Source organism: Drosophila nasuta, chromosome X (assembly GCF_023558535.2).
Source record: "Drosophila nasuta strain 15112-1781.00 chromosome X, ASM2355853v1, whole genome shotgun sequence".
Taxonomy (NCBI): Eukaryota; Metazoa; Arthropoda; class Insecta; order Diptera; family Drosophilidae; genus Drosophila; species Drosophila nasuta.
The window spans coordinates 7,517,243-7,545,204 of NC_083459.1; the positions used below are offsets into that span (position 1 = coordinate 7,517,243).

Here is a 27,962-nt window from a genome sequence, read left to right on the forward strand (position 1 = left end):
ACAATTAAATGTCATCTAACTGAATCTGTAAATAATGCAGAATGTGTTTGTGTGTGTGTGTGGGTGTAAGCACATGTATGCGTATGTTTGTGTGTGGCTTTGTGAGTGTACGTGTATGCTACGGTACAATGAAAGAGAGCGAAAGAGAGAACAAACTGCAAGAGAGTGCGCTGAACTATCTACTTACGGCATGCGATGGCCTCACTATACTTACTACACGCATTTCATTACGTTACGCTACGTTACGTTACGTTACGTTACGTTTGATTTAAGATTACGAGATTTTTGAAGTACGGAGTACGAATACAATTGTATTTTGTTTTCTTATCTTTTTGTTTTTTTGTTTTTCGTTTTTCGTTTTTTGATTAGTACTTGATGTACCCAAAAAAGTATGCTTCGATTTTGGGTTCACGATTTGAATTTGGGTTTTGTTTTGGGGGATTGCTTTGATCACGTATTCGTAATACACTACAAACATAGTACTATATATATGTACATATATGTAATATGTGCGTGTCTGTGAGAGTGAGAGAGTATATGAGAGCAGTACAAGAGACGGCAGTGTTTTTTTTTTTGTTTTGTTTGTTTATAGAAGTCGCCAACACACAAATCTTCACACATCCTTGCGACCACAAATCTGATAACTTTCCGTTTCCGGTGTTGTAATGTACTTTTGCTTTTCTTTCGGTTTTGCTCATCGTATCTTTCCCTTGATATATATATGTTTTTGTATTTTTTTTTTTTGTTGGTCTTTGGCAAGAGTTTTGCTGTCTGTGTAACCATTTTTGTTGCATTTGTTTTGCTTTGTTTGGGTTGTTTGGGCAGCATTTGCTGCTAAACTTTGTTGAATCCGCCTTCTTTGTCGATAAAAAACTTTGAAATACTTTGAATTTGGTGGGTTAGTATACATATATTTATAGATATACGTTGCATATCTTTAAAAATGGTTCTTAACTTGTTAATTGTAAACGTTATCGTTATCGGTATCGTTATCGATCTTGTTTTCTGTGCCTCCATTTTGTCATCTTCTAAATGCGCTTCGTTTTCTTTGTTTGTTTGGGGGATTCTCAAGAAGAAGAAGAAGGTCTGGCAAACCATACATACATATGTATATATATATATACATATATACATATATATGTTAATACGACAGACAGATTACACATTTGTTTGTATTATGTATATATATGTATGTATATATATATATATATATGCATATATTAATCCATTTATCGTTTTGCTTTTTCTTTATATCTTGTTTTGCAGCTATTACATACATATTTGTTTTTTTTTAAATTATTGTAATTACTATTAAGTTTGTTGTTTCTCATTTAACATCACTACTAATAATCAAAAAATGGACATTTATAAACTTTTTATTTATATATATATATAAATATTAAAAATTGTTTTTTTTTGGTTTTTGTGTTTTACTTTTTTCATTTTTGTTTTCTTTCTGTTTGACTTTTCGTTTTCGTTTGGTTTTCCATGCTTTTTGTTTTTATTTCTTTGGCTTCCCTTGAAGTGCCGCAACATGTTTTGTTTCTTTGTGTGTTTTTGCAATTTTTTTCATGTCATGGTAATTTTTTTCTTTTCATTTGTTTTTTTACATTGGGCCATGAAGTTGGTTGAACGCATTTTAAGCCGATTTTTTTTTTGTAAATTTTGGGTTTTTTAGTTTTGTTTTTTCATTGTTTTATTGAAAATGCTAAAAGTATAAAATTCCAAAAAAGAACTGAATAAATGAAAAATATTTCCAAAGTCAATAAACAATATAATTCATCACAGTTTGTTGTTGTTGTTTGTCTTCGGCAATTGTTTCGTTTTTTTTCGGGGGAAAAAAAAAGAGTCGAAAACTTGCACAAAATGTGCATATTCTTTTTTCTAGTTTAGTTCTTTTTTACTTTTGGGATTTTTGTTTGAATGAATTTTATGAATTTTCGAATTTTCGCGTTTTGTTTGTTTGTTTTCTTTTCCAACACATTTCATGGCATTCCATAGAGTTTTACCCGTGTCCGTCTGTCTGTGTGAACTGTATGTATGCATGTATGTGTGTGTGTGTGTGTATGTGACTGTTAATTGGCCCGAAAGTCTTTGCATACTTTGCGGCGCAGTGGCCGCAAAATTCAACGCGGAAAGTAAACAACCTTGTTTCAAGTTTTTATTCTTCTTTTTTCATTTTCGACTTAAGTGTTATGATTCTTTTTAATATGCAAAAACAAAAACAATTGAAAACTTTTAGTTACAAAGACATTGCAGCGCGTTAAACAATAAATATGCATAAGCAACAAAAAAAAAAAAACGCAAAAAGAAAGGTATTTATTTCATAATTATAATTGTAGAGATAGATAAATATACATAAATTAATTAATTAATATACTATGTGCTGAAATCGTAGTAAAATTAGTAGAACGAAAGCAAAAAGGAAAGCATATTAAATTGTAAATCCTATGACTTAGTTCTTAAGTTTTCCAACTGAGCTGTAAATCCCATGAAAACAGAAACCAACACAAAAAAAATATATATATATAATTATAATCATAATTAAATAACAAGCAATTGTTCTCAATTCATTTTCTTCATTTTCTCTTTTCGTTTCCTAACAATTTGTTTGTTTTATTTTTTTAGTTGTTTTTTTTTGTTTGATTCCAAAAAGTTTCGTTTAAGTTTTGTTTGGTATTTAGCATCAATAAAGATCGTTTGATCGACGGATCGATCATTTCAATCATTTCCATTATACGCTCTAAAGTTTGGTTCTTGCTGTTCCTCAACCACACACACGCCCACCAAATTTTTGTTGGGGGCGTCAATGGTCCAATGTTTCGCTTTGGGAGTTAGCTCTCTTTGTTACAACTCGTATTTCATTTCATGTTCATTTTCTTTTCTTGTGTGTTTTTCTCGCATTTTTCGAACTTAGTTAACCTATACGTATGCGTAACTAAAAAACAAAAATTTATGTTTATACATATACAATATGTTATATGTATAATATGCAATTAGAAACTAACTTTCAACTTTTTGTTTTTGTTTTTCATTCGTGTGTTCGGTTTGCTATAAATTTTAGTTTTTCATAGCTTTGTTTTCTTTACTTTTCTGGTTGGTTATATTTTTTGTTTGTTTTCGGTTTTTTGTTATGTTTTTGTTGTTTGTTGTTTTTTTTGGTGCATTTGAAAACCGCCTGGGTTTTAGCAGCTCGAACAGCTCGGAGGTGGAGAGAGCGCTTACTCCAATCGCGCCTTGTAGGTGGTCTTCCAGATCTCGGCAAGTGTCACGGCGCTGTGGAAGCGATGGAAAATGCACAGGGGCAGTGTGATGCGCTGAATGATCGACCAGGGCACAAAGCCATAGAACTCCAGTTGCACCTGCATTGATTCGCATAGAGTTTGTCAATTTAATTTTAACGTTCATAACGGGTTCAATAAAGTATTAAACATGCAATTTACACACGGTTCACAACATTCAACAAACTAAAAGCTGTGACTAAGTATTATACATCGATTTCGAAACATGCATTTCAAACTCTGAGCTGCCGTTTGTTACTATCAAGATACATTTCAAAATATTTTTCTATATACATTTGTGAAGCATGGGCAATCTATGAATTCTGTTGAATTTATTTTGTAATGAAATATTGTTCAATGTTCTGGGATCGTTGGAAACATTTGAAATTTCATTTCATTGCATTTCCTAATAAGTAATTCTTGATACAAATTTATGAAGAATTTGTAACTCAGATGAATTTATTTCAAATTTAAAATATATTTTATGAATTTAGTTAAATTGATTCGAATTTGCAGATAAGCTGAATTTATTGTTGCAAGTCCTTAACTTATATTTATTTTTTTAATAAGGAAAACAGTTACAAACATTGTAAAATGAATTGAAGTCAGTTTAAATATAAAGAATTGATCTAGTTAAGGATCCGTACAGCTCAGAGTGATTATATACAACATATGTATGTACATTTTAAAGTACTTTATAAAAAAAACTCTAAAAAGAGTAACGAGAATAACAAAGAACAAACAACGAATAGAACGAACGAGAGCGTTAATCGTCTTACTTAACTCAGTCTCGCTTACGTACATATCTACTTACAGGATTGGCGAATACTTTTTGAGCTTCGAATGTGTAGATGGCAAACATGGCCACATTGCAGATGAGAAGGAAGGTAACGATCTGGCGTCCCGGCTTGCTGCGATCGTGCTCCGGCAAATGGACGCGACGACGCGACACATCGGCAATGAACAGCAGCTGGAGAATCACCTGGAAGACGGCAACGCCGCCCGTGGTCGTCACCAGCAGGCTGGGCTCACTCTCCAGCACCTTGAGGCTGCCGGCAATGATGCTGAACACCGAATAGGTGAACAGGCCAAAGGCCGAGATGCGCAGCAAAATGTCATTCAAATTCGATTGCTCCTCGCAGCGGAATTTCAAGTTCTTGACTCTGTGGAGTAATTCAAATCGTGGTAGATTAAATATAATGAAAATAAATTTAGTATTTTTGCATCTTTATCTAACTAATAAGAGAAAGTAATATTCTTTTAATAAATTTTGGATTCAAATTTGTCGCTATAATGAAGTTTTCAGTACTGAAATACTTCTACTGCGATCGGGTCTCAGTTGACAATCTGGTATATTTTGTAAACGATGGTATATTTTGAATGTAGCTCATAATCGATATACCAAATATAGTCTTTTATCTTTATATTAGTATTTTTTGGTATATTTTCGGTATACTTGTAGAACATTTAATGTAGCTCAATATCAATATACCAAATATAGCCTTTGGTATTTTAGTATTTTAGCGGTATATTTTCGGTATATTTGTGGAATTTTGAATAACTTAATATTGATATACCAAATATAGTCCTCGGTATATTTTAGTATCATGTGGTATATTTTTGGTATATTTTTGGTATAATTGTAAAACATTGAATGTACATAGCTTAATATTGATATACCAAATATAGTCTTTTATCTTTATTTTAGTATTTTTAGGTATATTTTCGGTATACTTGTAGAACATTTAATGTAGCTCAATATCAATATACCAAATATAGCCTTTGGTATTTTAATATTTTAGCGGTATATTTTTGGTATATTTGTGGAATTTTGAATAACTTAAAATTGATACACCAAATATAGTCCTTCATATATTTTACTATCGTGTGGTATATTTTCGGTATATTTTTGGTATAATTGTAAAACATTCAATGTACATAGCTTAATTGATATACCAAATATAGTCTTTGGCATATTTTACTAATTAGTGATATATTTTCGGTATATTTATAGACTATTAGTTTTCTTGTTGAATTTGGTTTTGTTTTGAAATCATTGATATACCTATTTCAAAATGAAATGACATTTACGTATACTTGATACTTGATATTATGCATCTTGCATATTCTATTGTAGTTAATATTTTTAAAATGAAAATTGAAAACAAAATGCATTCGAGACAAGGGCAGGAAATACCTGTGAATAAGAGTGCAAGCTATGTATATATAGTAGTTGAACCCACCTGATGAATCCAATGATGATGGCGAGTATGGCAAAGGCCATGAGGATGCAGTGACTGGCATCGGCGAGATAAATGGCCAACAGCGAGAACTGCTGATGACGCACCAAGACGAAGAAGAGTATCAAGCAAATGAGTGCGCCGACCAACAGCAACAGACCAAAGAACAGACCCTTCGACGAGCCAACGCAATCGACGCGACCGGAGCGTGCCTGCTGCGCCATGGCAACGGCGCGACGCGACAGCATCACCTCGAGCCGATGCTCCAGATCCTCATCGTTCATGCGTCCCGGATAGCGACCGATGTGCTTCCACATGACATACAACACCACCGCGCCAATTAACGAATACTCAATGATGAATGGATACAGATACGGCGCCGAATCGTAAACAATCGTGCCCATAATATCAATGCGACCGCAGGCGGTGGAATTGAGTGTGCCAATGTTGGAAGACAACGCCGCCGGATAGATGCTGTCCAGACTCTCCAGATTCTCGAATGCCACCAATCCGCCACCAGCACTGGCCTCATCGTGCGACAGATCCGAATACGTTTGGAAGCTATTCTCCATGCCGGGACCAAACAGATTATTCATAATGTTGACAGCACCCTCAGTGCTGCTGCTAACGGCGGCAGCTGCTGTGGCGGTTGCGGCTGTTGCCGCTGTGCTGGGCGTTGAGGCGGCGGCCAAATTGTTGAGGAATGACGACACGCTGCCGGCACCGCCATCGGCATTGGCAGCAGCGGGCAATGTGCTATCGGCCACATCGATGGGCGTTGAACTGGATGATGAGGCGGCGGATGCAGCGCTCGATAGGATGCGCTGCAGGCCACTGAAGGGTGATTCACTGGTCGTGCTTAGGTCGAATGGAATGCTGCTGCTGGGGCTGTTGCTGGCGATGGTGGTGCTTGTGGTCATGGTGCTGGTGCTGATCGTGCTGGGGAATGCGGTGCTCGAACTTGAACTCGAACTCGAACTCGAACCCACGGTGCTTGTCGCAGCCGTGGTGCTAGTGATAAACTTCTTCAGCTTGCGGGCCATAGTAGTGCTGTGCCATTGATAGCCAGGTGTTGTGTATGGCAATCGTGTTGTGGTCGTTGTTGTTGTTGTTGTTGGCAATATTGTGCTGGGCAACGCGGTGCTGGTCACATCGCTGCTGCTGCCTCCCATGCCCAAACTCTTCGAGATGCCATCGACAGTGTTGCGCACCAGCTTCGATAGCACATTGTCGCTCTTGTACACATTCTTGGGCAACAGATCCTCGCCATCGAGCACCTCGAACTCACTGTTCGGTCCGGCATGGGTGCGGAGCACGGTGCCAGCGTGACGCAACGCATGCTGGCGTATCGAATGAGCGATCGACGAGGCATCGGGATCAGCTTCGCGCTTCTGATGATAGATCGTGATCTCTAGCAGCGATTCCTTGACCAGCGTGCGTATCCACACACAAATGTTGGTGGCCACCACATGCATTAGACCAAAGCGAGCGATCACCTTGAAGCGATGGATGTTGAGCTGCAAACGAGAAAGAGACAGCAAAGCAGCGGAAGAGAGAGAGAGAGAGAGAGAATGCAATGCGCAGTGGCAAATTTTGAGTATGATGAACCATTTTGATAAGCTTACAAGTACAAAGTATTTACAGTATATGTTAATGTATAAGAGAGAGTATAAGAGTAATTGTATAAGAGTAATTGTTAAGGAAAAGGACGTGTCGCCACTTCTAGCGACTTAAGCAATTTGTATATAGCATTTAATATAATTATAACCCACATCCCGAAAACCCTTAATTACAGCATAAATTTAGTTAAAGCTAATTATGATTATAGTATTAAGTTAGCGCACACATACAAATATAGCTTATACATCTTATATGTGTATGTGTTGCAATGTAAGCGTTGTAAGTAGGGTAGTATGGTTAGAGAGTAGAGAGTAGAGAGAGTATGTAGAGAGTAGAAAATGAGTTGTATATCGTACCTGAAATGGTGGCCTAGTCTGCGATCGCGAATGGGGCGGAGTTGTTGGTGGGATTATGTACACAAAAATGGTTCATTAAAAAAACTAAGTACTTTGCACAATTTCGAAAAATTTGTATATTTTTTTTTTAATGAATGAATGAATGATTGCATGATTGAATGGAATGAATGAATGGAATGAATGAAATTTGAATGCGTGTACGTGTTTGTGAATTGTGATTAATGTGAAAGCTAAAGCTGCGCTACAATCGATACAAAACGATAACCGATAACTGATGGCGATTGCGATTCGACTGTGCCGAATGTGTACGTGAGTCTCTGTGTGTATGTGTGTGTGTGAGTGCGAGTGAGACAACTAGTGTGCCACTCAAGCGAAAGCGAACAAAACAAATAAGTGAAATGTCTGATAGATGAATATATATATTTTTTTTGTTGTAGTTGTAGATATATGCAAAATGCGAATGCGAATGCGCGAATCAATGATATAATGATCAACTCAACTGAACTAACTGCCAATTAACACGCCAATTGCGAATAGCGAGCGATAACAACTACTGTGTGAGAGAGACAGAGAGAGGAACGTGGAGACGTGGAGAACGAGACAGTGTGACCGTACCGTGCCTATTAACTGGAAATTGTTAATCTGTGATCGTTACCACAGCTTGAAGATCGCACACAATTGACGGTATAAGAGCAAATCGTAACAGAGTCATAACCTCAAAAAGGGAATTAATTTTGTATTATTTTTGCATTCTGAATCGGAGTCTGAAACGATCTGCAACAGCGTCAGCTTTGTGTGCTCGCTTCCAGCTCGAGGCAAACGAGTTGAACGTGATCTTAAACTTAAAACTAACCTCAATTATAGACCGTTGTTGGACGGGGACTTGGATGGCTTTTTAATACGTTTCTTATTTCATTTTTTTTTTCAGTGTGTACTCATGATTGTTTTACATACAATAACAGTAGTAGTAGATGGTAGGTAATAGTAGTAGTAGATAAAAGTAGTAGTAGTAGTAGTAGTAGTTGGTAGTTGGTAGTTGGTATATAGTATTTGTATTTAGTTGTAGGCTTACAGTGTTTAGTTTCATATTATTTTTAACATTAGAGAATTGGAGTATCATACTACTAGGCGCCCCAAAAGCGAACTGAATCGACTTACCCGTGCATTCATGAATATAAAGTACATCTGCATGAAGGTGAAGATCATCTGGAGCAGGGGATTGACACCGATTAGTATGTGATGGCATGGCGAATCGAATGGTATCTCAAAGAACGATCCAAACTCCAATCCAATGTAGATCATTGCGCCAAGTCCAAAAGCTGCAAGCGAAAACATATCAAAAGCGAGATAGAGTATTATTATCGATTCAAGATTTATCCATCGATCAGTTGCGATCAATTGCGATCAGTTGTGATCAGTTGTGGCTTTACCGATGGCACCGACGCGCAAAAAGAAACTTCCGTGCGTGAGATCGCTGTGCGTGGTCTTCCGTTTGCGTACATTTTTCGGGGTGACGGCCACCTCGGCATCCACGGGTGCTTCCTGTGTGCAAGTTGAGAACAATACAAAAGAATGACATGTAGTATACAAAACATATATTTCGAATACATCAGCTGAATCAGCTGCAAAATTCATATGCACAGCTTAATTGATGTGACCTTATCACTCGACAACAAAAAAAAAAAAAAAACTCGTCGTCGTCATCTAATTAACGTGGGTCTGTTAATCCAGACCCTCTTCCCCATCACCTATTACATTATTGCATTTATGAGTTACTCACTCACACACTCATTTGGCACCCCATTCATTTGGCAGCCCTGACATAAATCACATTCACATTCATGCACACACAAAATGTATGCGCAAACAATAAGTGCAACAACCGAAGGTTGTATTCGATTTGCAAAGGAAAATCTTTTTTGTTTTAGCACATTGTTATATAGTAAATGAATTTTGCATGAAATTGTGAGATAAGTTTTCGGTACAATTCTATGAAAGGAAAGAAGAAAGGTGCACAAAGTCAAATATTATGACAAGCGCAGAGAGAGACACATTGAAATAAGTTTAGAAAAGTTCAATGAACAGATCTGCAAGCAATAAATAAAACCAGAAACGTCTAAAAAGTTTAATAAAAGTCAATAAGGAAAAAACCTAGGCAATTTATTCCCTCACAGTAGCATTAAGAAAATCACATATAAAAGTGTCTATTAATATTTCTCTTATTTCATAAAGCTTATTGAGATAGAGCATATAGAGAATATTCTCCACCATTTTCAGCCTAAGAAGAAACACAACAAATTTAGAAATAAATAAATTCTACTTAAATAAATTCATTGCACTATCAGCATTGAAAAAAGTTTAAATAAAAATGCAATAATATTAATATTATTACGAGTAAATTCTCGAAACTTCAATAAGCTTTTAAGAGTGCCATAGAATAAAGAAAATTCTGGAAATTCCTAAAAGCGTAGCGATAGAATATTCCCAACTCTTTTCAGCACTGAGAGAGGCATAAACGAATATGCAATAATATTAACAAGTTCTAGAATAATTCTCGAAACTCCTTAGTGCTTATTGATAGAATATTCTTAACTATTTGAACAGTAAATCATCCCATTTTTAATACCATAATTCGAAAAATATTTGTTTGTAATCAAAAGAATGAGAAAACTTTTAAGTATTAAAAAAATCTTACCTGATATGCGGCGCCTTTGGCAGCTTTGCCAGAGTCCTTAGAGCCTTTCGCATCCTTCGAATCGGCTGGATCTGCATTCTTCGTTTTCTTCGATTTCTTCTCCTTGGGCTGTGGTTTCGGTTTGCTGCCGCCATTGCCGCCATTACAGCAAGAGCTCTCTGTATGTTCGTAGATAAATATGGAAGAAGGACTCGCACTGAAGGACTGATTGGGCAGGATTAAATGTTGGAGAAGAGAAGCGCTTACCCTGCAGCAGGAAACAAAAGACGTACAACAGGAAGAGTATGCTGGTGCCGTAGAGGTACGTGAAGAACGTCTCGTAGTAGAGCACCGGCAGTCGGTGTGTGGTCACATCGCTGATCACATACGCAATGCAGACGACTATCAAGAGGATCGCATACACCAGGCTGGTTACAATGAAGAGCGATGTCCTGTGGCGATGAATTTCAAGCAGACAAATTGTCAGCAAAGTTTCTATTGCAATTTCCCTTTATTTGTTTTGCCAAAGACAGATTGCTCATAACCTGCTACATAAGTGTGAGTATATGTGTATGTGTGTATGTGTGTGTTAACTGGAATTCAGTTCAAAAGCAAAGTGTGTGTGTGCTTGTGGCTTGCTTTTGGGTTAGTGTCAATTACTCGTACCTAGTTTTGAAAGTGTGCTGCTAACAAAGTATTTGTGTGTGTGTGTATTAATGTGTGTGTGTGTGTGGTGTCTCATGCTTCTTGAGAGCATCGCTTGACTGCTCGAGTGCATAACCTAGTCACATGCATACCTAATTAGCTATCATCAGACACCAAAACATGAGAACTTTACTCGATACTCGATACTCAATACTCAATACTCGATGCAGCATCACAGCGATGCCAATCAACGTCCATTATGAGTAAGTATCATAGCCACAGTGGGTTACAAAAGTATAGCTCGAGTGTAGCTATTAAATAAATAACAGCTTTGCTTGCCAAAACAACTTTTAATTTAAACTTTTGTTTTTGCACTTATTTACTCCTCAGTTATATACACTTTGTTCTCGAATTAAATATACTTCAATAGTAATTTATTCTTAAGTTATGTATTCTATAGTTGCAGTAATTTACTCTTCTACTTTAGTTGCAGTAATTTACTCTCGTGTTATATATTTTATATTTATTTCTATTTGGTATTTTTACTAAACTTTCAAATATTCTCAAATTCTGCCGTTTAAAACTATGTTCGAAAATACTGCAATATTTGAAACGTTTTTTCTAGAAAACGTTGCAAATTTTCGACTTATTATAAACTTGTTTTTCTTTTACTTTGCACATCACTTGCCCCACTGTGCGCTTGCAGCGTATTGCAACTCATTTGCATTATTTGACCCAGTTAGAAACATCAACGGCAAACAAGCATCTCGCTTCAACGCCCATTTGCAAGCGTCTGTGTAAATGTGTGTTTGTGTGTGTTGCAAACACATAGATACATAGATATAAAATGTATCTTAATTACAACTGAATGAATACTGAATATAGAAATTGAAATATAGAAGCGAAGCGATTGCCGTTGAAACAGTCTAGAGAAAGATTTTTAAATACTTTTTTATCAAAGTGTCGTTTTTTCTGGAGTAGCGGGATATTGACAGGATTTGTGGTAGTTGTAAGAGGATTTTGTATTTTGTTTGCATATTACCATAGTTCGATTGGTCCCGTTATCGGATTGGTTTGATATGTGCCCTGCACCGTTATTTTCGCTGGCATAAAACTGTGCTTATTTGGATTTGGCTTGAACGTGTAGCAAACCCTATAAGACGACACAATCGTTGAGAGACAATTGTTTTTCTGTTTTTTCAGTTTGTTATAAGAATAAGGGTATTTGGTAGTTGGCTTCGGTACTGGGATTACACAAATACGGAGAGTAACTGGCATTAATCGAGAGAGGGGTCAATGAATTTTCGGCATTTTGCTGTACACAACTTGATGTATATACGTGTGTGGAATACTATTACTATAAAATGTCAGTCGTAGTAATAGTAGCAACAAAGTGTGAACATTGCGATGGCGGATAAACATATACTATATACTATATATATATATATATATATATATATCTGTATAGGTAAAAGGTAGTAGTTGTTGGTGCTTATGTACAATGAAGCTCTTATTTCTTATTTGGGATAGGTGTGCTTGTGTGTGTATCTAACTGTTATACGTAATTTGTCACCGTGTATTTGTGTGTGTGTGTGTGTTTGTATTGTATTTTTGTATATAAAGGAGGGCCTGGCACTTTTGGCGGCCTTGAGTAGCATCCAGTGTCCACCCAAACGAGTTTTTCTCTCGCTTTCGCTCTCTCTCTCTCTCTTTTTCTCTCACAAACACACATTCTCATCTCTCAGTCTTACTCGCTCCCTAACGCTATCGCACCTTTGCAACGGCTGTGGCATAACATTCTTCAGCTCCATTTCCTTGTTGGCCGCATTGTTCTTCTCGGCGCTGTCGGTGCTGCCGGCGGTATGGGAACGGGACACCGGCAGAGTTGCCATATTGTCGCCGCCCTCAACGTCGACGGTAGCGACCTTCACTTCACCGCCGCCCATTTGCTCCGTTTCCGTGTCGGTCTCCGTTTTGCTGCCTTGGATCTCTTAACTTGGATCTCCGGTTGTTTTTTTCCTTTTTGTTCTTTTTAGTTTGCTTTGTTTTCAGTTTTCAGTTCTTTCGACACTTTTTGTATTTATTTTTAGTTAGTTGCGAGATTTCACACGCGCGACTGTTTTTGACACGATTTGTGTGGCGTTGTCGTTTGGCTGTGGCATGAAATATTAATGAAACAATTTGCAGCTCGAGTGTTGCATGCGACGCACGAAAGTATGCAACAAATCTTTTGTTGTTCTTAATCGCGCTCTCTTATATAAATGTTCGAATGTGTGTGTGTTAGAGTGTGTGTGTGTTGCTCTCTCTCTCTCTCTTGTCAGCTTTTTTTTGTGTGTGTGGAACGCATTTGAAATGCATTTGGCAAATGGGCAAAACGAGGCGTGGCCAAAAAGCGCCAGGCTTAAGCCGCACTTGAAGCACTTTGCTCTCGTTATTGTTGTTGTTCTCCATGTTATAGATGTTGTTGTTGTTGTTGTTGTTGCTTTGGAATGTGTCCCGGAGCGACCTAGTGACCTCTCTTCTCCGCTGCTGCTGATGCTGCTGTTTCTGGTGTTGAGCGCAAGTAAACAACGCACACGAAAAGTTTCAACCCTCGCTCACGCATTCCAAAAGCCAAAGCTCCAGCCTCCAAAAGAGATCAAGAGAGTGTGTGTGTGTGTGAGAGGGAGAGAGAGCGAGCGAGTGAGAGTGGAGTCTGTTTATACGTATGTGTGTATGCATTGCAAAGTTACATACTTATATGTATTAGTACACATATCTTTGATAACCGTGTATACATTGCATAAAATGTTATATTTCTCGCGCACTCTCTTCCTCTCTCTCTCTCTCTTTCTCTCACTTGTGTATGTGTTTTTGTATGTGTGTTGCTGCCCGGTGCTATCAAAAAGCAGGAGAGGCTAAATCTTTAGCGCGCCCAACGCTTTGCTTTTTTCTTTGCGATTTTTTCCGTTTTTCCTTTTCATTTTTGCAATACCCAAAAAGGCAGCAAATTGTTTCAAAAACTTTACATTTCAATGCACAGGCAAAAAAATGAATTCAAAAAATATGCAAAAGAAAAAATTGGTTGTTTCACACGAACAAAAACGTTTCTTTAGCTCTCTAATCACAATTTCTTTGGCACTTTGTTGAACACTTCACAATTGTAAATTTGCAATTGAACAATAAAAAATTGACAAAAAATGCATAGAATTGTTTTGTGCGTCTTTAATTTGAAAGCCAGACTGTATATATTTCACTGTAAACTAACTCATACAATGAGTTCTGAGTTGGTGTGTGTGTGTGTGTGTGTGTTCAAGTGCTTGTGTGTGTGAGTCTTGGCTACCTTGCGAACGCTGTATATAACACGTCCAAGACCCTTTACTATCCAACTACAACTGAAAAGGCTCGTCTCGGTTTAAGCCCTCAGTGCTCTGCTCTGTCGATGCTCAAAAATCTATCTCTGCTGCAGCAGCAGCAGCAGAAGCAGAAGCAGCAACAGCAGCCGCCCCTTTTGCGCCGAATCTCTGTCTGTCTGGATGCTAAGCTGGATAGCAGAGGCCAAGCCAAAACGAAAGCCAGGCCTCTCCTTATTGTTTCAGGCTCTCTATCCTTGTCTCGCTCACACTGCGCTGTCCAGCTCTCTCGCTCTTGCTCGCATTCGCACTCGCTCTCTCTTTGCTTTACTTTGCTCTCTCTGCGTAGGGGAAACATCATTCAGCCCAGCATCCAGTCAGCCAGTATGCCAGAAAGTAGGACACATTCTGTTTCTTTCCTGCTTTCTTTTTGCCTCTGTTGCCATTCATCGAGCATAGTTTTGTGTGCTCTTATTATTTGCATAAAGCGTTGAATTTACTTTTTGCCTTGCCTTTTCTTTTTGTTATTATTGTTTTTTTTTTTTTTTTTTTTTTTGATTGACATGTTAATGACTCGTTTGGCTGTGATTGCAAAGCACCTCGCTCTGCCTTCCTCCTTCCTCCTTCCATCCGCATTCCGCTTTCGGCTTGTTGACAAAGCTCAAAATGGTTTTAGTTCCGTTTACATTTCAGATTTGCAACCGAAGGTGTATGCACATGCATGTGTGTGTGTGTGTGTGTGTGTTTGCCTCCTGGCTGAGTAGCTTATCGCTAGCTGCTGTGCTTGCTCCTGTTGCCAGCGCCTTTTGTTCGCCAGGTTCAGTCGATGCAAAGTGCGCGATAACAGGGTGCCTCAATAATTTGCATACTATGTGATGCATTTACAGGGTGTCGCAGGTTAGTTACACACAAAGAAAGAAATGGGTCACTTGCTCTGTGTGAATGAACAACTTTTGCGCTGAGCATGCAAAACGTATTTAGTATTTCGCATTTCGTATTTCGATTCCCACGACATCAGCATCCATCAGCAATCGAAGCTTAGGGGTTGCGATGAATGGCATGGTGGGTGTTTCTGCATTCTTCAAAGTGCAGCCCACAACATATTGCCAGTCGGAATCACAAAATCAAAGGAATACTAAACCAAAAAAAAAAAAAAAGGAAACGAAGTTCGCAGTAGGAATGCCAAGCAAAGGGATGTGCGGGGCGGTGAGGGGAGGAAAGCACGGAAGGGCGAGCTGTCAGTTAACTGAAAGCAACAGCCCAAAACTCAATTACCCACATTGGCTACGGCTTGCGATGCCTCAACGTGCCGCGTGTCCGACCAGAGACAACCCCACAAAGTGTAAAAGGCAAAGCACAGTGGTTGCACGACCACGAAAACTCAGTGAAAGTTCATATGAAAAACTAATTGAATTATTTGCATGGCTGTTAAATATGTCACAAATACCTAAAAACTTTTTCGTTTTAATTTTCACTAAAGTTGCAAGCAAAATCACTTAACAATTTTAATCGTGGTTCACTTGAATATAACAAAAATATTTCAATTGCACATAAATACAATTTTAGATTATCTTTTTTTAATTTCAGTAAAATTTATATTATTTATTCGAACTTTAGAAATATTTTGACTTCCACAAAATATAACAAATTCTCTATATTTATTTAATTATATTTTTAAAACTTCAGCTTTTTTCAAAATTGTTTTCAGCGAAGTTCTTTTGAAAAAATTGTTCTTATTTAATGAACTTTAGAAATTTTATTGAATATCATAAAATATTAGAAAAGAAAATGTATTCAATACCAATATTTGAAGGTATTCTATGCTGTGATTTACTTTAATTACTTGGTGTATATTATTGCTGTTTATTGTGCATAATGCTGCAAAGTTTTAATTAAGCAGTAAATTGAATTTGTTTGTGGCATGTCAAACACGGTAAAATGAATTGCACAGTGCTTCCACTATGCCAAAATGCAATGTAAAACCTTGGAATATCGTAATTCATTGGTATTATCAAAAACTTGTCATAGTTAAATTGTAGAAGATTGAAATGCAATATATTTATATTTAATATTAAAATATAAATGTAGAAAATCAATGAAAGAATACATTTGACTGAATTTTATTATTATGATTTCTTACATCGAAGATTATTAGAAAACTTTAACACTTTGTTCTGATAGCTTTTGCACCACTGTTCGCTGCCAGCAGCGTTTACGGTACACGCAACAGCAACGCTGACGTTAGCGTCAGCGTCAGCGTCGACGGCAAATGCTGCTAATACAGTTTGCTTGAGGGCAGAACGTAGAACGTCGACGGCCGAATTTGTTATCGTAAAAGTTGCGCTTCGCCTTTTCGGCTTTCGCTGCTGCGACCGCAATTCGTGTGTGTTTTGCGTAGTTTTGTTTTGTGCGCTTTTCACAACAACCAACACATCGCATTCTGTTTTGCTTTCCCATTCGTACAGCCGGCAAGGCAATTGCGACCCTTGCCCGAGCGCTGCAGCTTTCGTATCATTCACGTGTCGCATCGATGTGCCGAGTCATTTGTGCTGTAGGGTGCTTTACTGTTTTTTTGGTTTTGCTTTCTTTTCCTTTTTGTTAAGGTGTCCTGGAAAGGGGTTGCACACAAAAAGGATTTGCGTCGCGAGTCGCCAACAAACTGCGTCGCAGTGCACTGAATGACATGCACAAAGCCTGGCAATGGGTGAGATGGATTCACGGCAAAAGGGCGACGACAGAGGAGTGAGAAGAAGAAGAAGAAGGAGTAGGAGAAGATGAAGAAGAAAGGAAAGAACAAAAAAAATATGATATGAACCGCACACAAAAACAAAGTCGAAGCAAACCGCACCCAGCCATAAGGAAGTAAGTGCACACAGTAAGCCGGATAAAGATGGGGGTCACAGTTGGACAACGCGAAGAACTGAGCAAATCGAGGCTAAATAATGTTAATATCCAGATGGGCGCTACGACTGCCAACGATTTATGTGCCAAAACAATGCTTTGGGGTTGGCTAACTATCACTCAACTCATTGTCTGTGGTATCTTTAGCTATTAGGGGCTGAAAGCTCAACAAATCAATTTACTAAGTGACTTTATGGAGTTATCTGAATGGGTTATAATAAACTTGTATTATTTGGAATGACAATATGATAATATGGATATAATAACTTTATATAGTAAGTTTCTTGTTGAATATTTTATTATCATTTCCTTAGTCACTTATTATACTATTTAAAATTCAGAATAAATTTGTATCTAAGACTTTTGTATTTCAATTAGTGGAAACTTGTGAAAATAAACAAATATTTATTTAACTAATTATGCCAATAATTATTATAAGCATAATATAATATAATAAAGTAAATCCATTTGCTTGGGATCGGACGTAATCATTGTCAGCAAACCTCAAGGGAATAGAGGTTTACCAACATCGGTAATATTCGAATTCGAATCCGAATTTTTTTTAATCATTTTTAATAATATTGAAATCATTCGTAGATCGTAATAATTATTAGACTACGTCCACTTATACTTATGCGTTTTCCTAACCATTGTGTTGCTCAACATAACTTAACATAATAAATTATTACAAAATAATTCACAGTCCTCTTTCCTCTCAATTTATCTCCATTACTAATTTTAATTTACAACCGAGGGTTGATTCAGCATACCGTTGATAAAATCTGGCTAAAATTACTTGGCCTGCTGATGACACTGAACATATGCTCAGAGAACAACAAGAATACGTTGGATGGGCGCGATTATTAATAGCCGTTGGTCTTTGGTCTGCCATCGCTCATTTAAAAAGGTCGACCATGGGGAGTTACTGTTGGTTTTTTACGTTGTTTGTTACGTTGTTTATAAATAACTTCAATTAAAAGCGGTGTAAAAAACGTGAGCCTTGGATTAAAGGTGCGAAGCATTAACCTTGTGTGCACTCAACTAAACATGCGTCGCATTTCGTCCAGAAATAGGCATACATATAGGGAATATAGAGGGAGCATAGAGGGAGCATAGGGAGTATGGGATGTTTGGCACAAGGTTAGGCCATCGACAGGTCGATAAACAGTCTGCAATGCAGGACTTTTGTACAACTTCTCGGCTGAAAAGTTTAGTGCCCAGAGCATGTATTGATAGTTTGGCTCATGTTGTGCCAAATGTAAGTCATTCGTACAATGACTCGAAAAAAAAAAAAACAGAAAAAGAATGTGACTGTGACTGTGGTAGTCAGTTCTGGGGCACAGATGAGAGGCTGAAGATGATAGCGATAAACATCTTGAGCTATTAACAAGTCGTGTCACGACTTTGGCACATCTCTAGCGCATAGAGTCAGCCAAGTGAAAGAAGAAGGCTCGTTGGCAGTTGTCAAGTTGCGTAATTTGTTTGCAACTTCTTCAACTTACATGGTTGCAGCTTGCAACGCGCATTGTATAAACGATTTTTATGCCTCTTTCCTTCCGAATCGCTGACTATTTGTTTTATGTGCCACCGAGAGAAAGCATAAGAGAGAGAGAGAGAGAAAATGAGATTGAGAGTTGTGCAGATGGAATTGCATGCTGCTTAACAATGCCGACACATAATCGGAAATGTAAGGCAATGTGCCTCCGTCGACTTCACTCCACTTCACTTCACTCCACCTCAGTTAGTTAGTTCATTGACATTATAATCGGGCGAGTTGCCAAACAAGTCCGATGACAATAGCGAAAAAAAAAAAGGAATTACAACTATAAGTATTATACATATTTATTATCCATCCCTGTGTAGCTTTTTATGTTACGGGGTGCTTAAGCTGGTAGTTTTGGTTTTTGAGTGTGTGCAGTGTGTGTGTGTGTGTGTGTGTGTGTGTTCTGATCGGATAGGAATGAGGACTAAAGACAACTACTAAATAGGCAAATAATAATGTTAAGAGTTTGAGTACGAGTTCTATCACAAGATTCCATAGTGTAAGTACTAAATTAGGATCGTAAGGTAGTTAATTGATATGCGAGTATATATCTTAGGGATAATTCCAATTTGGAAATCTGACCTTTTCTGTGGTTGCGTCAGAACCGTTGGATGATTGCCGCTGCAACAATTACTTGTGAATTAGTTAACACACGATTTTTGATATATATATTTGGTATTTAATTTTTTTTAACGATGATATATGACAACTACTTGGAATAGATTTGTAGTAGGAACTAGGCCTAAATCTTCAGGGATAGCAAAGTAGTATATAGAAAGAGATTGGAGAGTATGATAATGAGAACTCAAAATCATCACAAAGTAGAAGCTGAAGTTCAAGCTGAGGTGGTATTTGTCAGTTTAGTTTTTTTTTGTTCTCTTCTTGGATTAAAAACGAAACACAGATTATGTTATTTACTTTTAGGGGGTTGGTGGTGTACGATGTTGATGATTGGGGATAGTTTTTGATTTTGGGGACTTATGGAACACACTTACTTGGCATTTTTTGGTCGTCGCACATCGATCGGAAAGTCATCATCGAAATCCAAATTGAAATCCTCGCCCAGATCATGCGGCACTAACGGTGTGCGCTGATGAGCTGGACTTGTATGGTATCCATCGCCCTGCAGCTGTGTGTGTGTGATTGTGTCAACGAAATAATCGAGATTAGTTTATGATGGTCAACCATTGCGTTTTGGTCACAACAATAAATTGGAATTTCATATTTACAGATATGATATCATCATCATTTTGTACACTTGGATATATGTATATTGGAATGCATGCGAAATCCATATAAATCAAATCGAAAAGAAAACTGCGACAAAAACAATTCCAATTTATTGCGAAATGAAAACTTTGACAACTTGTAACAAAATAACGCAAAGTAAAGGGCGAATCGTTCCGTAACTCGTGCAAGGATTATCATATCTCAAATCTTTCTTTTTTTTTTTGTTATTGATTTTGGGGCAGAATATTTGAATTTTGGAGTCAATCATTTGGCAAATTTACGCTTGGTTAACTGAACTTTTCTATGGCTGCAAAGCTCAAAAACAATAATGATATATTTATAGATGGAAAATATTAATATATGTATATATTTAAATGGTAGAATACGAGTATTTACAAGCATTTTCAATGTGTAACTGTTACTGTTGAAATGTTTTGGCTGTTAATGGGTTGTAATGTTGTCTGTTAGTTTAATGTTATCTGAAATGCGATCGAATGAATGAGTTGCGTGTGTGTGAATGTTATGTTGTATGTGTGTGTGTGAGTACGATTTGAATCCTTGGTACGAGCACATCCAAAACAGACCCTACCTTGACAACGGTGCCGACCTGATGCGACTCGGTTGCCGATTGGCGATTGTCCAGCAAATTGGCTCGCTCCATATTCTCGAGTTGTAATGTTTCTCTTGGCTGATCCAATAGACGTTCTCGCATCTCATGCAGATACGGACAACGCTGCATTCCTCTCTCTTCCACTTCCAGCTCGACTTCCACTTCCACTTGGTCTTTGTCCTCTTTCGTTTGTTATATTTATTATATTTTTAGTTAGCTAACTACTTGACTTCAGTTATATATTACTTTAGTTGTATTCGAAAAAAGTGACAAGTCCTAAATGTTATATTAAATTATTTGCCATTCTTAGCAAAGAGTTCTATTTTTGGTTAAGTATAAAGATTTTGTTTAGGAGGTAAATGCTGTTCCAGAAAAATCAGTCATTAAGTTTGCAGCAGCAGTTTAATTTCAAGACTTTTCGTTAGCAAATTGGTCGTTCTGAAATAGAGAGAAGCAAAATTGAAAATACCAGAGATTAGAAATCAAGCAATGAAAATAATTTTCGAGTAAAATATGTGCCCTTGAAACGAACGAAACAAGTGGAAATTCTGATAGGAAAAAGCACGCACTATATGTTATGTTTTTCTTTATAGCTCTCTTATTGTGACCATCTGGGGCAAGCGCTGACTGACTGACTGACTGACTGACTGACGGACTGATTGACTTGATATTGTTTATGGCGAATTCCATTGGATTTTGTTCAGCGATCTTGACAGATTGATGAGGGTCAGACACAGCTTATTTGGCCGCCTTTCGACCAGCTCCAAACTACATAAATCCATCATATATTTATATTTGTATTTATACTGTACACAAATAAGTTCTATTTTGCAATTTGCTGCCACACTTTGTTGCTGGCCGTTGGCCAACAATTGCGAATGCTGCACGCCCCCATTTCCATTCATCCATTCATCCGTTCATCCGTTTATCCGTTAGCCACACGCATCAGCCAATTGCTAATCTGGCCTAAACGGAGTGCAAGTGCAGTTGCTTTTGGCCAGATTGTTTTTGGTTTTTTGGTTTTTATTTTCTGCGAGGTCATGTGCCATATTTTTGCATAGGCGGCCAGCCAGTCTGGCTGTGAATGGCCCGAGGAATGCCTTTCAAAACAAAACAAATCGCAAGTGAAAACAATTGCTTCCAGAATCGACATCTCAACATCGTCGCTGTTCAATTTAAATGCAAATTGAAACTGAGAAGCCAACTGAATCATGCGATTTTTTCACTTTCAAATTTATATTAATCGTTGGATATTATTTCTTACAAGTTCGATCTTACAAGCTCAATACATTTTTTTAGTGATCTTTACTATTCAAAACCTCTTAGAAAAATATATTTATTTTATAGAAATACATATTAATAATAAATACATTTATAATTCATATTTTGAATTTTAGGTTTACCAACTCAATTTTTGCATTTAATTTTTATTGAAGAGTTTATTTATTAACATTATATCATATATTCATAAAATATATTTGGGCATATATTAAAAATGTATTACTTGCAAAAGTTGTTGAATTTTTAATGTATTCTGTAATCAGTGTATTAACTCTTAAGTTAAACTACAGACAGATCCAATATACATATTGGAGATGTATCTCTCTTCCATAAGTTAATCATTGGTTTCCTTAGCTACATTCTTCAATCTTCAGCAAAAGATACTTTTATATCTTAAGCACAATTGCACCTCCATTTGGCATTTAAAATAATTGCCACAATATTTTTATGTGTCATATTTGCTATCAACAGTTGAATTTGTAATCTACGAAGCAGCATTGCCCGCAAGTTTGTCTGCATATCTCACGGATGAATTTCTTTTGAGCCGCGCAAATGAATTCCCAGTTGGCAGTTGCTTGATTTGCCAGGGGCAGCTTGGGCTTGCCAAGAGTGGCACTTCCATTAGCTTGGCTTGGCATTAAAGGTAACGGTACTGCACCCTTGCGTATTCCCAATGTGCGCTGACCATTAAAAGAGGAGGCGAACAGGGCAAGAAGAAGCAAGCAACTTAAACCGCAAAAATGCAACGAGGCGGCAAACATAAAACATTGTTTCCATGATGTTGCCCCAATCGCCTTTCTGCCCTGGCGATTCCATGGCCATTTCCAAGCGACGCCTAATGCTGCCGCTTCCCCTGTCCCCCTGTCCCCCGTCTGAGAATTGTCGCATGTGTTGTTCTTGCCCTCGCGACGACAGTAGCAACATCAGCAACAACAACAACAACAACAACAACTGCAACATTGCCACCAACACTGTCGCGCAAATTGAAAGCTTGCTTAATGCCATTAACATTTGATGGCTAACGACTGCAAAGACGGCCAACAGTTGCGGCTCTAACCTACGTATATAGTATATATTGTGGTCTATATAAGGAATCAAGTCGCAACTTTGCAACTAACGCACACTTGTTAATTGCAAACTTCTCTTTAGCCTCGGATTCACGTCTCTCTCTCTCTCTGTGTCTGTCTCTATTGCCAATCGATGTTGCAATTGGGTGGCGTGGGTGGCAGCTACTGACCACCTGTCTGGCTGCTAAGTTGCGTCGGCATCGGCGTCTGTGTTGCATGTTTACAATAACCAAATGCATATTATCAAAGTCATCGTAAACACAACAAACACATGGCAGCAGCGATGGCTTCGCCGGGTTCATTGCCCATCTTCAGTGGCAAACAGATCGCGTTGTCTATTTCTATGATCAGCCTGTTTGTTGCTCTTGTTGTTGTTGTTGTTGTTGTTGTTGTCTGCTCGCTTTTATGACAGTTGTTGCACAAAAGTGTCCGATGACAGATTGCAAACAAACGACAGAGCCACAAAACACAAAACCGCACCCACACCCATCATCATTGCGTTGCATGCGATGCAACGATGCAACTGCAACAAACATACTTGAATGTCTATCTTTCTCTTTTTATGTGTAATTGTTGTATGCAGATGCTTTTTTGAACGAACAAAAAACAAGAAAGAGAGACGGCGCCCACATTGAGAACCGGATATGCAATTGTATACGAATACCAAATTGGGAATGGGAATGGGAATGCGCTTGAGATTGATGAGAACTGAGCGCACCAGATGGACACATATTTAGCAAGCTATCGAAGTGCTAAAGGAAACTTGTTTAGCTGGTTGGCTGTCAGATACCCTACCCTATTAGGGAGACCATATGTGCTTGCAAAACATTGTTGTTTCAACATAAAAAATGTCTTAAATATTTAAATAAATATATGAACTACAATTTTGTTATTTTAGGGTGACCATATATGAAATAAGAAGTGTAACAACTAGGACAGGCTCTATGAAATGTCCCATAACTACAATATTAAAATAGGGAGCCTAAGATTAAACTAGTTATTTTAGGGTGACCATTTCTACAGTACTTAGAACATAATCTGGGAATAAGTAATGTCATGTAATGTTAATATATCGATCAATTTGCAGCTTATTAGAATATTTCATATTAAGGTGACCATATATCAAACATTTGATCACTTTCAAGTGATAAGCGCGCAATCTTCGGAACTACAATAATCACTGAGAAAGGTTACTATTATGTTATCTCTGTAATTAAGGTGACCATATGTTGCAGTATAAGTTATAAGCACTTACATTCCCCATTCCCCATTCAAAACTAAAACAAAAAGTAAATCGATTATCGTAACTAAGGTGACTGCTCGATTAAAGTGACCATGCTTTGAAATATATAGAATAGTCAATATACCCTCCTGACAAACCTTAACCTAAACGTAGTGCGATTAGTGTTATTAAGGTGACCATACAAACAGCATAGTCTTTCAAAAGCGTTGCTCTTAACGATCCATTAAGGTCACACTAACCCCCGTTCCCGCCCCCTGGTCGCGTTCCTTTGGTCAGCCTCGCGACTCAAAGGGCAACAGGGTTGCAGGGTTGGGGGGCGGAACAACCGTGTGGCAGACTCAACCATCCCCTTGGGTCGCAATTTTGATGGGTGAGGTCGCTCATCGTCAGTCGTCGGTCGCCGCCTCATTAGCCCAATATTCTCGTATGCAGATATATTTTATGCTTTTATGCCAGTTTCATTTCGTTTCGTTTTCTTTTTGTTTTGTTTAGTTTTTGTTTTTGTTTTTTTTGTCGCTTTTATTTTTGTGTTTTTGTAGATTTACTCGTATGCGCCTTCGCAAAGCAACCACCCACAAGGGTCAGCGGAAAAACACACCACCAAGCAGCGATGTTAGGAAATAACAAAAACAACAGCAAAAAAAAAAAAATGTAAAAGAAATTAAATAAGGTGGCATATTCAACCCTCGCATGTTATGAATGCATTCGCATTCAAATTTCGTTTGATAGATCTAAAAGTTGTGCAAAGAAGCAACTGAAGTAATACTTCAGAAGCTATTCGATGCGATTGATTCGCACGATAAATGTGATTTTTTTGGATTGAATGCATTCAAGATAAAAGTGAATTTTAGAAATTAATTTTGAATAGATCGATCTTACTATTGCACAACTTTGGCAGTCACTGTATTAATGTAATTTATGTGAATAAAAATGTTTCTTATTAATGGATTCGAACTAAAGAATCTTTCTTTGCTATAACTAATTATGTGGACTAAGGTGTCGGCAGTGTAATATAGATGAAATTTGGTAGACTTTGGAGGTTTATTAAAGTTATAAAATTTTAGCTGTCGCAGAGATATGTATGTATATATTAACTTTTATAGGAATAACACAATAAAATTGATTTGGAAATTAAGTTGCCTTTAAAGAATTATTGATGAAAGAAACATTTACATGCATTTTATCGATCATAAATTAATAATATTAATATTGTATTTATCGAGTATGATTATCGATTATACATCAATAATATAATTACATTTTTTTCATCTGATATTATTGATCATCAATATGTAATATTGAAAATCAATAATATTTATCAATTATGATTATCGATCATATAAATATATTGTTTATCGATTATTTTTATCGATCATCAATATATAATTTTATAAATCAATAATATTAATATAATATTTATCGATTATAATTATCGATCATATAAATATATTGTTTATCGATTATTATTATCGATCATCAATATATAATATTGTAAATAAATAATATTTATCGATGATGATTATCGATCATATAAATATATTGTTTATCGATTATTGTTATCGATCATCAATATATAATTTTATAAATCAATAATATTAATATAATATTTATCGATTATAATTATCGATCATATAAATATATTGCTTATCGATTCTTATTATCGATCATCACTCTATAACATAAATTTATCATTTATTTATCTCTCTCAATCGGAAGTGATTCGTGCAATCGATCATTCTATTGATCTATTGATCTTGTCAGAATCAATTTACACTACAAACAAGCTGTAAATGGAAACGTGCAATCGCAGTGATCTAACATACAACATACACACATACATATATAGTATAGTATTCGCTATTGTGTGCAAAGTCTGTAATCGCAGTATTCTCTTTCTCTCTTCCTGTTTCTTCCGCTCAATAAAAAGCGGCTCATCATCGAAACTGACCCAGTTCTGTGTCAAACTTGTGGTATACGCTTTCAGTTTTTTTTTTTCTTATTAGTTTCTTTAGTTTTCCGTTGTAGTTTCCTTTTTCGCTTTCATCATTTATTTCGCAATTCTCTCTCGTAACGTTTCTTTTGTGCACATTTCTTTTGTGGGCACTTCTATGGGTTGCTTTACTACACTGACGAAGGTAGCGAGTGTGTGTGTGTTAGCGGGCATTCCAATGTCTTTCTAATGGAAGAAGACCAAGAAATGTGCAAACGCAAAACACGAGTCGTTTAACATGTGACATGTCAGTGGCTCTGTCTTTCTGTCTGTTTGTCTGTCTGTCTTTCTGGTAACTTGAGAGGGTCGCCTCAAAGTTTTGATTGCTTGTTATTTTATTTTTTTTTTTGTTTGGGATTAAAGAGCTTCTCTCTGGTAATTAACGATATTCAGTGTGAATTTGACAATTGAATACTCGAATATTCATACTTACTTTTTGGGTTTCTTCAACTGTCACATGGAATGAAATGGCATCTGTGTCCTTTTCGGTTTTAGGCGTCCTTTTTTTTGCGTGTTTTGTTTTGTTACGCGTTTCGCATGTCGCAGTTATTTTGCACACTTCGTCCTTTGCACTCGACTCGCACGAAGGAACGCAGGAGGCGGGGAGCGGGAAGAATGGCTTTTTTTGTTGGGTGGCGGGGTTTACGCGCGGGGGCAGTAGAGACGTAGTTTGTTTGATTGTTGCGCGCGCGTCAAAGCAACTGTATCCTCTTCTTCTTCTTCTTCACCTTCTGCCTGCCTGCCTTTGCCAAAAATTTGTTGCGAATGCCGGAAACGGAAGAAGGGGCAGCACAGACAAAATGGACGACGAGACGCGCACAGCGAGCAAATAAATTGTTGCTTTTCACTTTTATTTCGATTGTTTACTTTTTGTTATGATTATTATTTATTTTTTTTCTTGGTATCAAAAGCTAACAGCTTGGTACAAAAATAGTTTTATTTAGCACTTTTGGGTGGGCATAGGTAAAAAAAAATGTCAAACAAACAAGCAAAAAAAAACAGTTGATTGTTAGCAAACTACACAGCAATGACAACAATGCCAACAACAACAACAGCAACAGCAGCAGCAGCAATTACAACAACGTCAGCTACTTGTATTTAATTGCAATGACTAGTCAAGCGATTGGATCAGCGCATAAAAACAAAACAAAAACACATTCAAAAACAAAACACACGATTTGGCAAATTCGATAACGATTTTGATTCTATTTGTTTTTTTTTTTTTAATAGCGTTTAATATTGTTGCATTGTTGTTCGTTGTTGCATTGACTGTTGTTGCTTTTTGTGTTGCTGTTGCTATTGCTATTGCTGTTGTTGTTGGTGTTGCTGTTGCTGTTGGGATTTTGCTTGCAGCCACCGTATTGACTCTTCCATCACTCGTAACAGTTCGTTTATGACTGAGTTCGAACGCAACTAACAACTCAAAACGTAGAACGCCAGCGTCGCAGTCGCTGCTGTTGCTGTTGTTGCCGCTGCCGCTGCCGCTGCCAACGCTGACGCTGGCGTCGCAGCAGCAGTCGCTGCCGGTCGGCTGCCGTTGTTTGTCGTATATCGTAAGTGTTTACGATACTCGCACTTGCTGCTGTTGCTTTTCGCTTTAGCTTTGGCTTTGCTGTTGCCATTTTCGCAGTCTGCTGCACACGGCATTCGTTGTGCGAATTAACAGACAAAATGCAATGATGTTGACAGCGAGATAATGATGATGGCGAAGATGATGATGATAATCCACAATAGTTCAACAATCATGTCGACTGTCTGGCATAAAGAGAAAAAAGCACGTGCTTTTCTTTTTGTGGGAAATGCGACAGATTGCATAATTAAACAACTAACGGGAATTTGCACATGCCACACATAACTATTAATAACTTATAAGTATGTTATGTGTGGAGAAACTTATCTGTCTGCTAGAAGTTGCAATATTTCACTTAATGTCTGCGATGGCACTCAAG

The 27,962-nt window shown here is 37.4% G+C and overlaps 1 protein-coding gene across 16 annotated transcripts; it reads right to left on the reverse strand.

The window, feature by feature from the left end:
• Positions 1-724: 724 nt before the first annotated feature.
• LOC132797396 (proton channel OtopLc) lies at positions 725-27,465 on the reverse strand. Of its 16 annotated transcripts, XM_060809141.1 has the most exons (14): positions 27,371-27,465; positions 26,447-26,959; positions 20,412-20,870; positions 19,588-19,721; positions 19,175-19,213; positions 11,859-11,969; positions 10,439-10,623; positions 10,193-10,350; positions 8,928-9,039; positions 8,656-8,816; positions 7,498-7,515; positions 5,525-7,038; positions 4,084-4,444; positions 725-3,362 (listed from the first exon to the last, which is right to left on the reverse strand). In XM_060809141.1, exons 3-14 carry the CDS (start codon positions 20,559-20,561, stop codon positions 3,222-3,224), a joined length of 3,084 nt encoding a protein of 1,027 aa, XP_060665124.1. In that variant the 5' UTR covers positions 20,562-20,870; positions 26,447-26,959; positions 27,371-27,465; the 3' UTR covers positions 725-3,221. The 16 variants fall into 16 exon arrangements, with proteins under 16 accessions (XP_060665124.1, XP_060665127.1, XP_060665125.1 ...); XM_060809144.1 differs by lacking the exon at positions 27,371-27,465 and having other exon boundaries at positions 20,430-20,870; positions 26,447-26,965; XM_060809142.1 differs by lacking the exon at positions 27,371-27,465 and having other exon boundaries at positions 4,096-4,444; positions 26,447-26,963.
• Between the last annotated feature and the right edge of the window lie 497 nt (positions 27,466-27,962).

Excerpts from the sequence above, each read along its gene's own strand:
- LOC132797396 (XM_060809141.1), bottom strand. The coding sequence starts at position 20,561 with ATGCAGCGTTGTCCGTATCTGCATGAGATGCGAGAACGTCTATTGGAT. Across the intron at positions 10,351-10,438 it reads CTTTTGTTTCCTGCTGCAGG|AGAGCTCTTGCTGTAATGGC; the intron begins GTAAGCGCTTCT and ends ACGAACATACAG. Across the intron at positions 9,040-10,192 it reads CCAAAGGCGCCGCATATCAG|GAAGCACCCGTGGATGCCGA; the intron begins GTAAGATTTTTT and ends ACTTGCACACAG.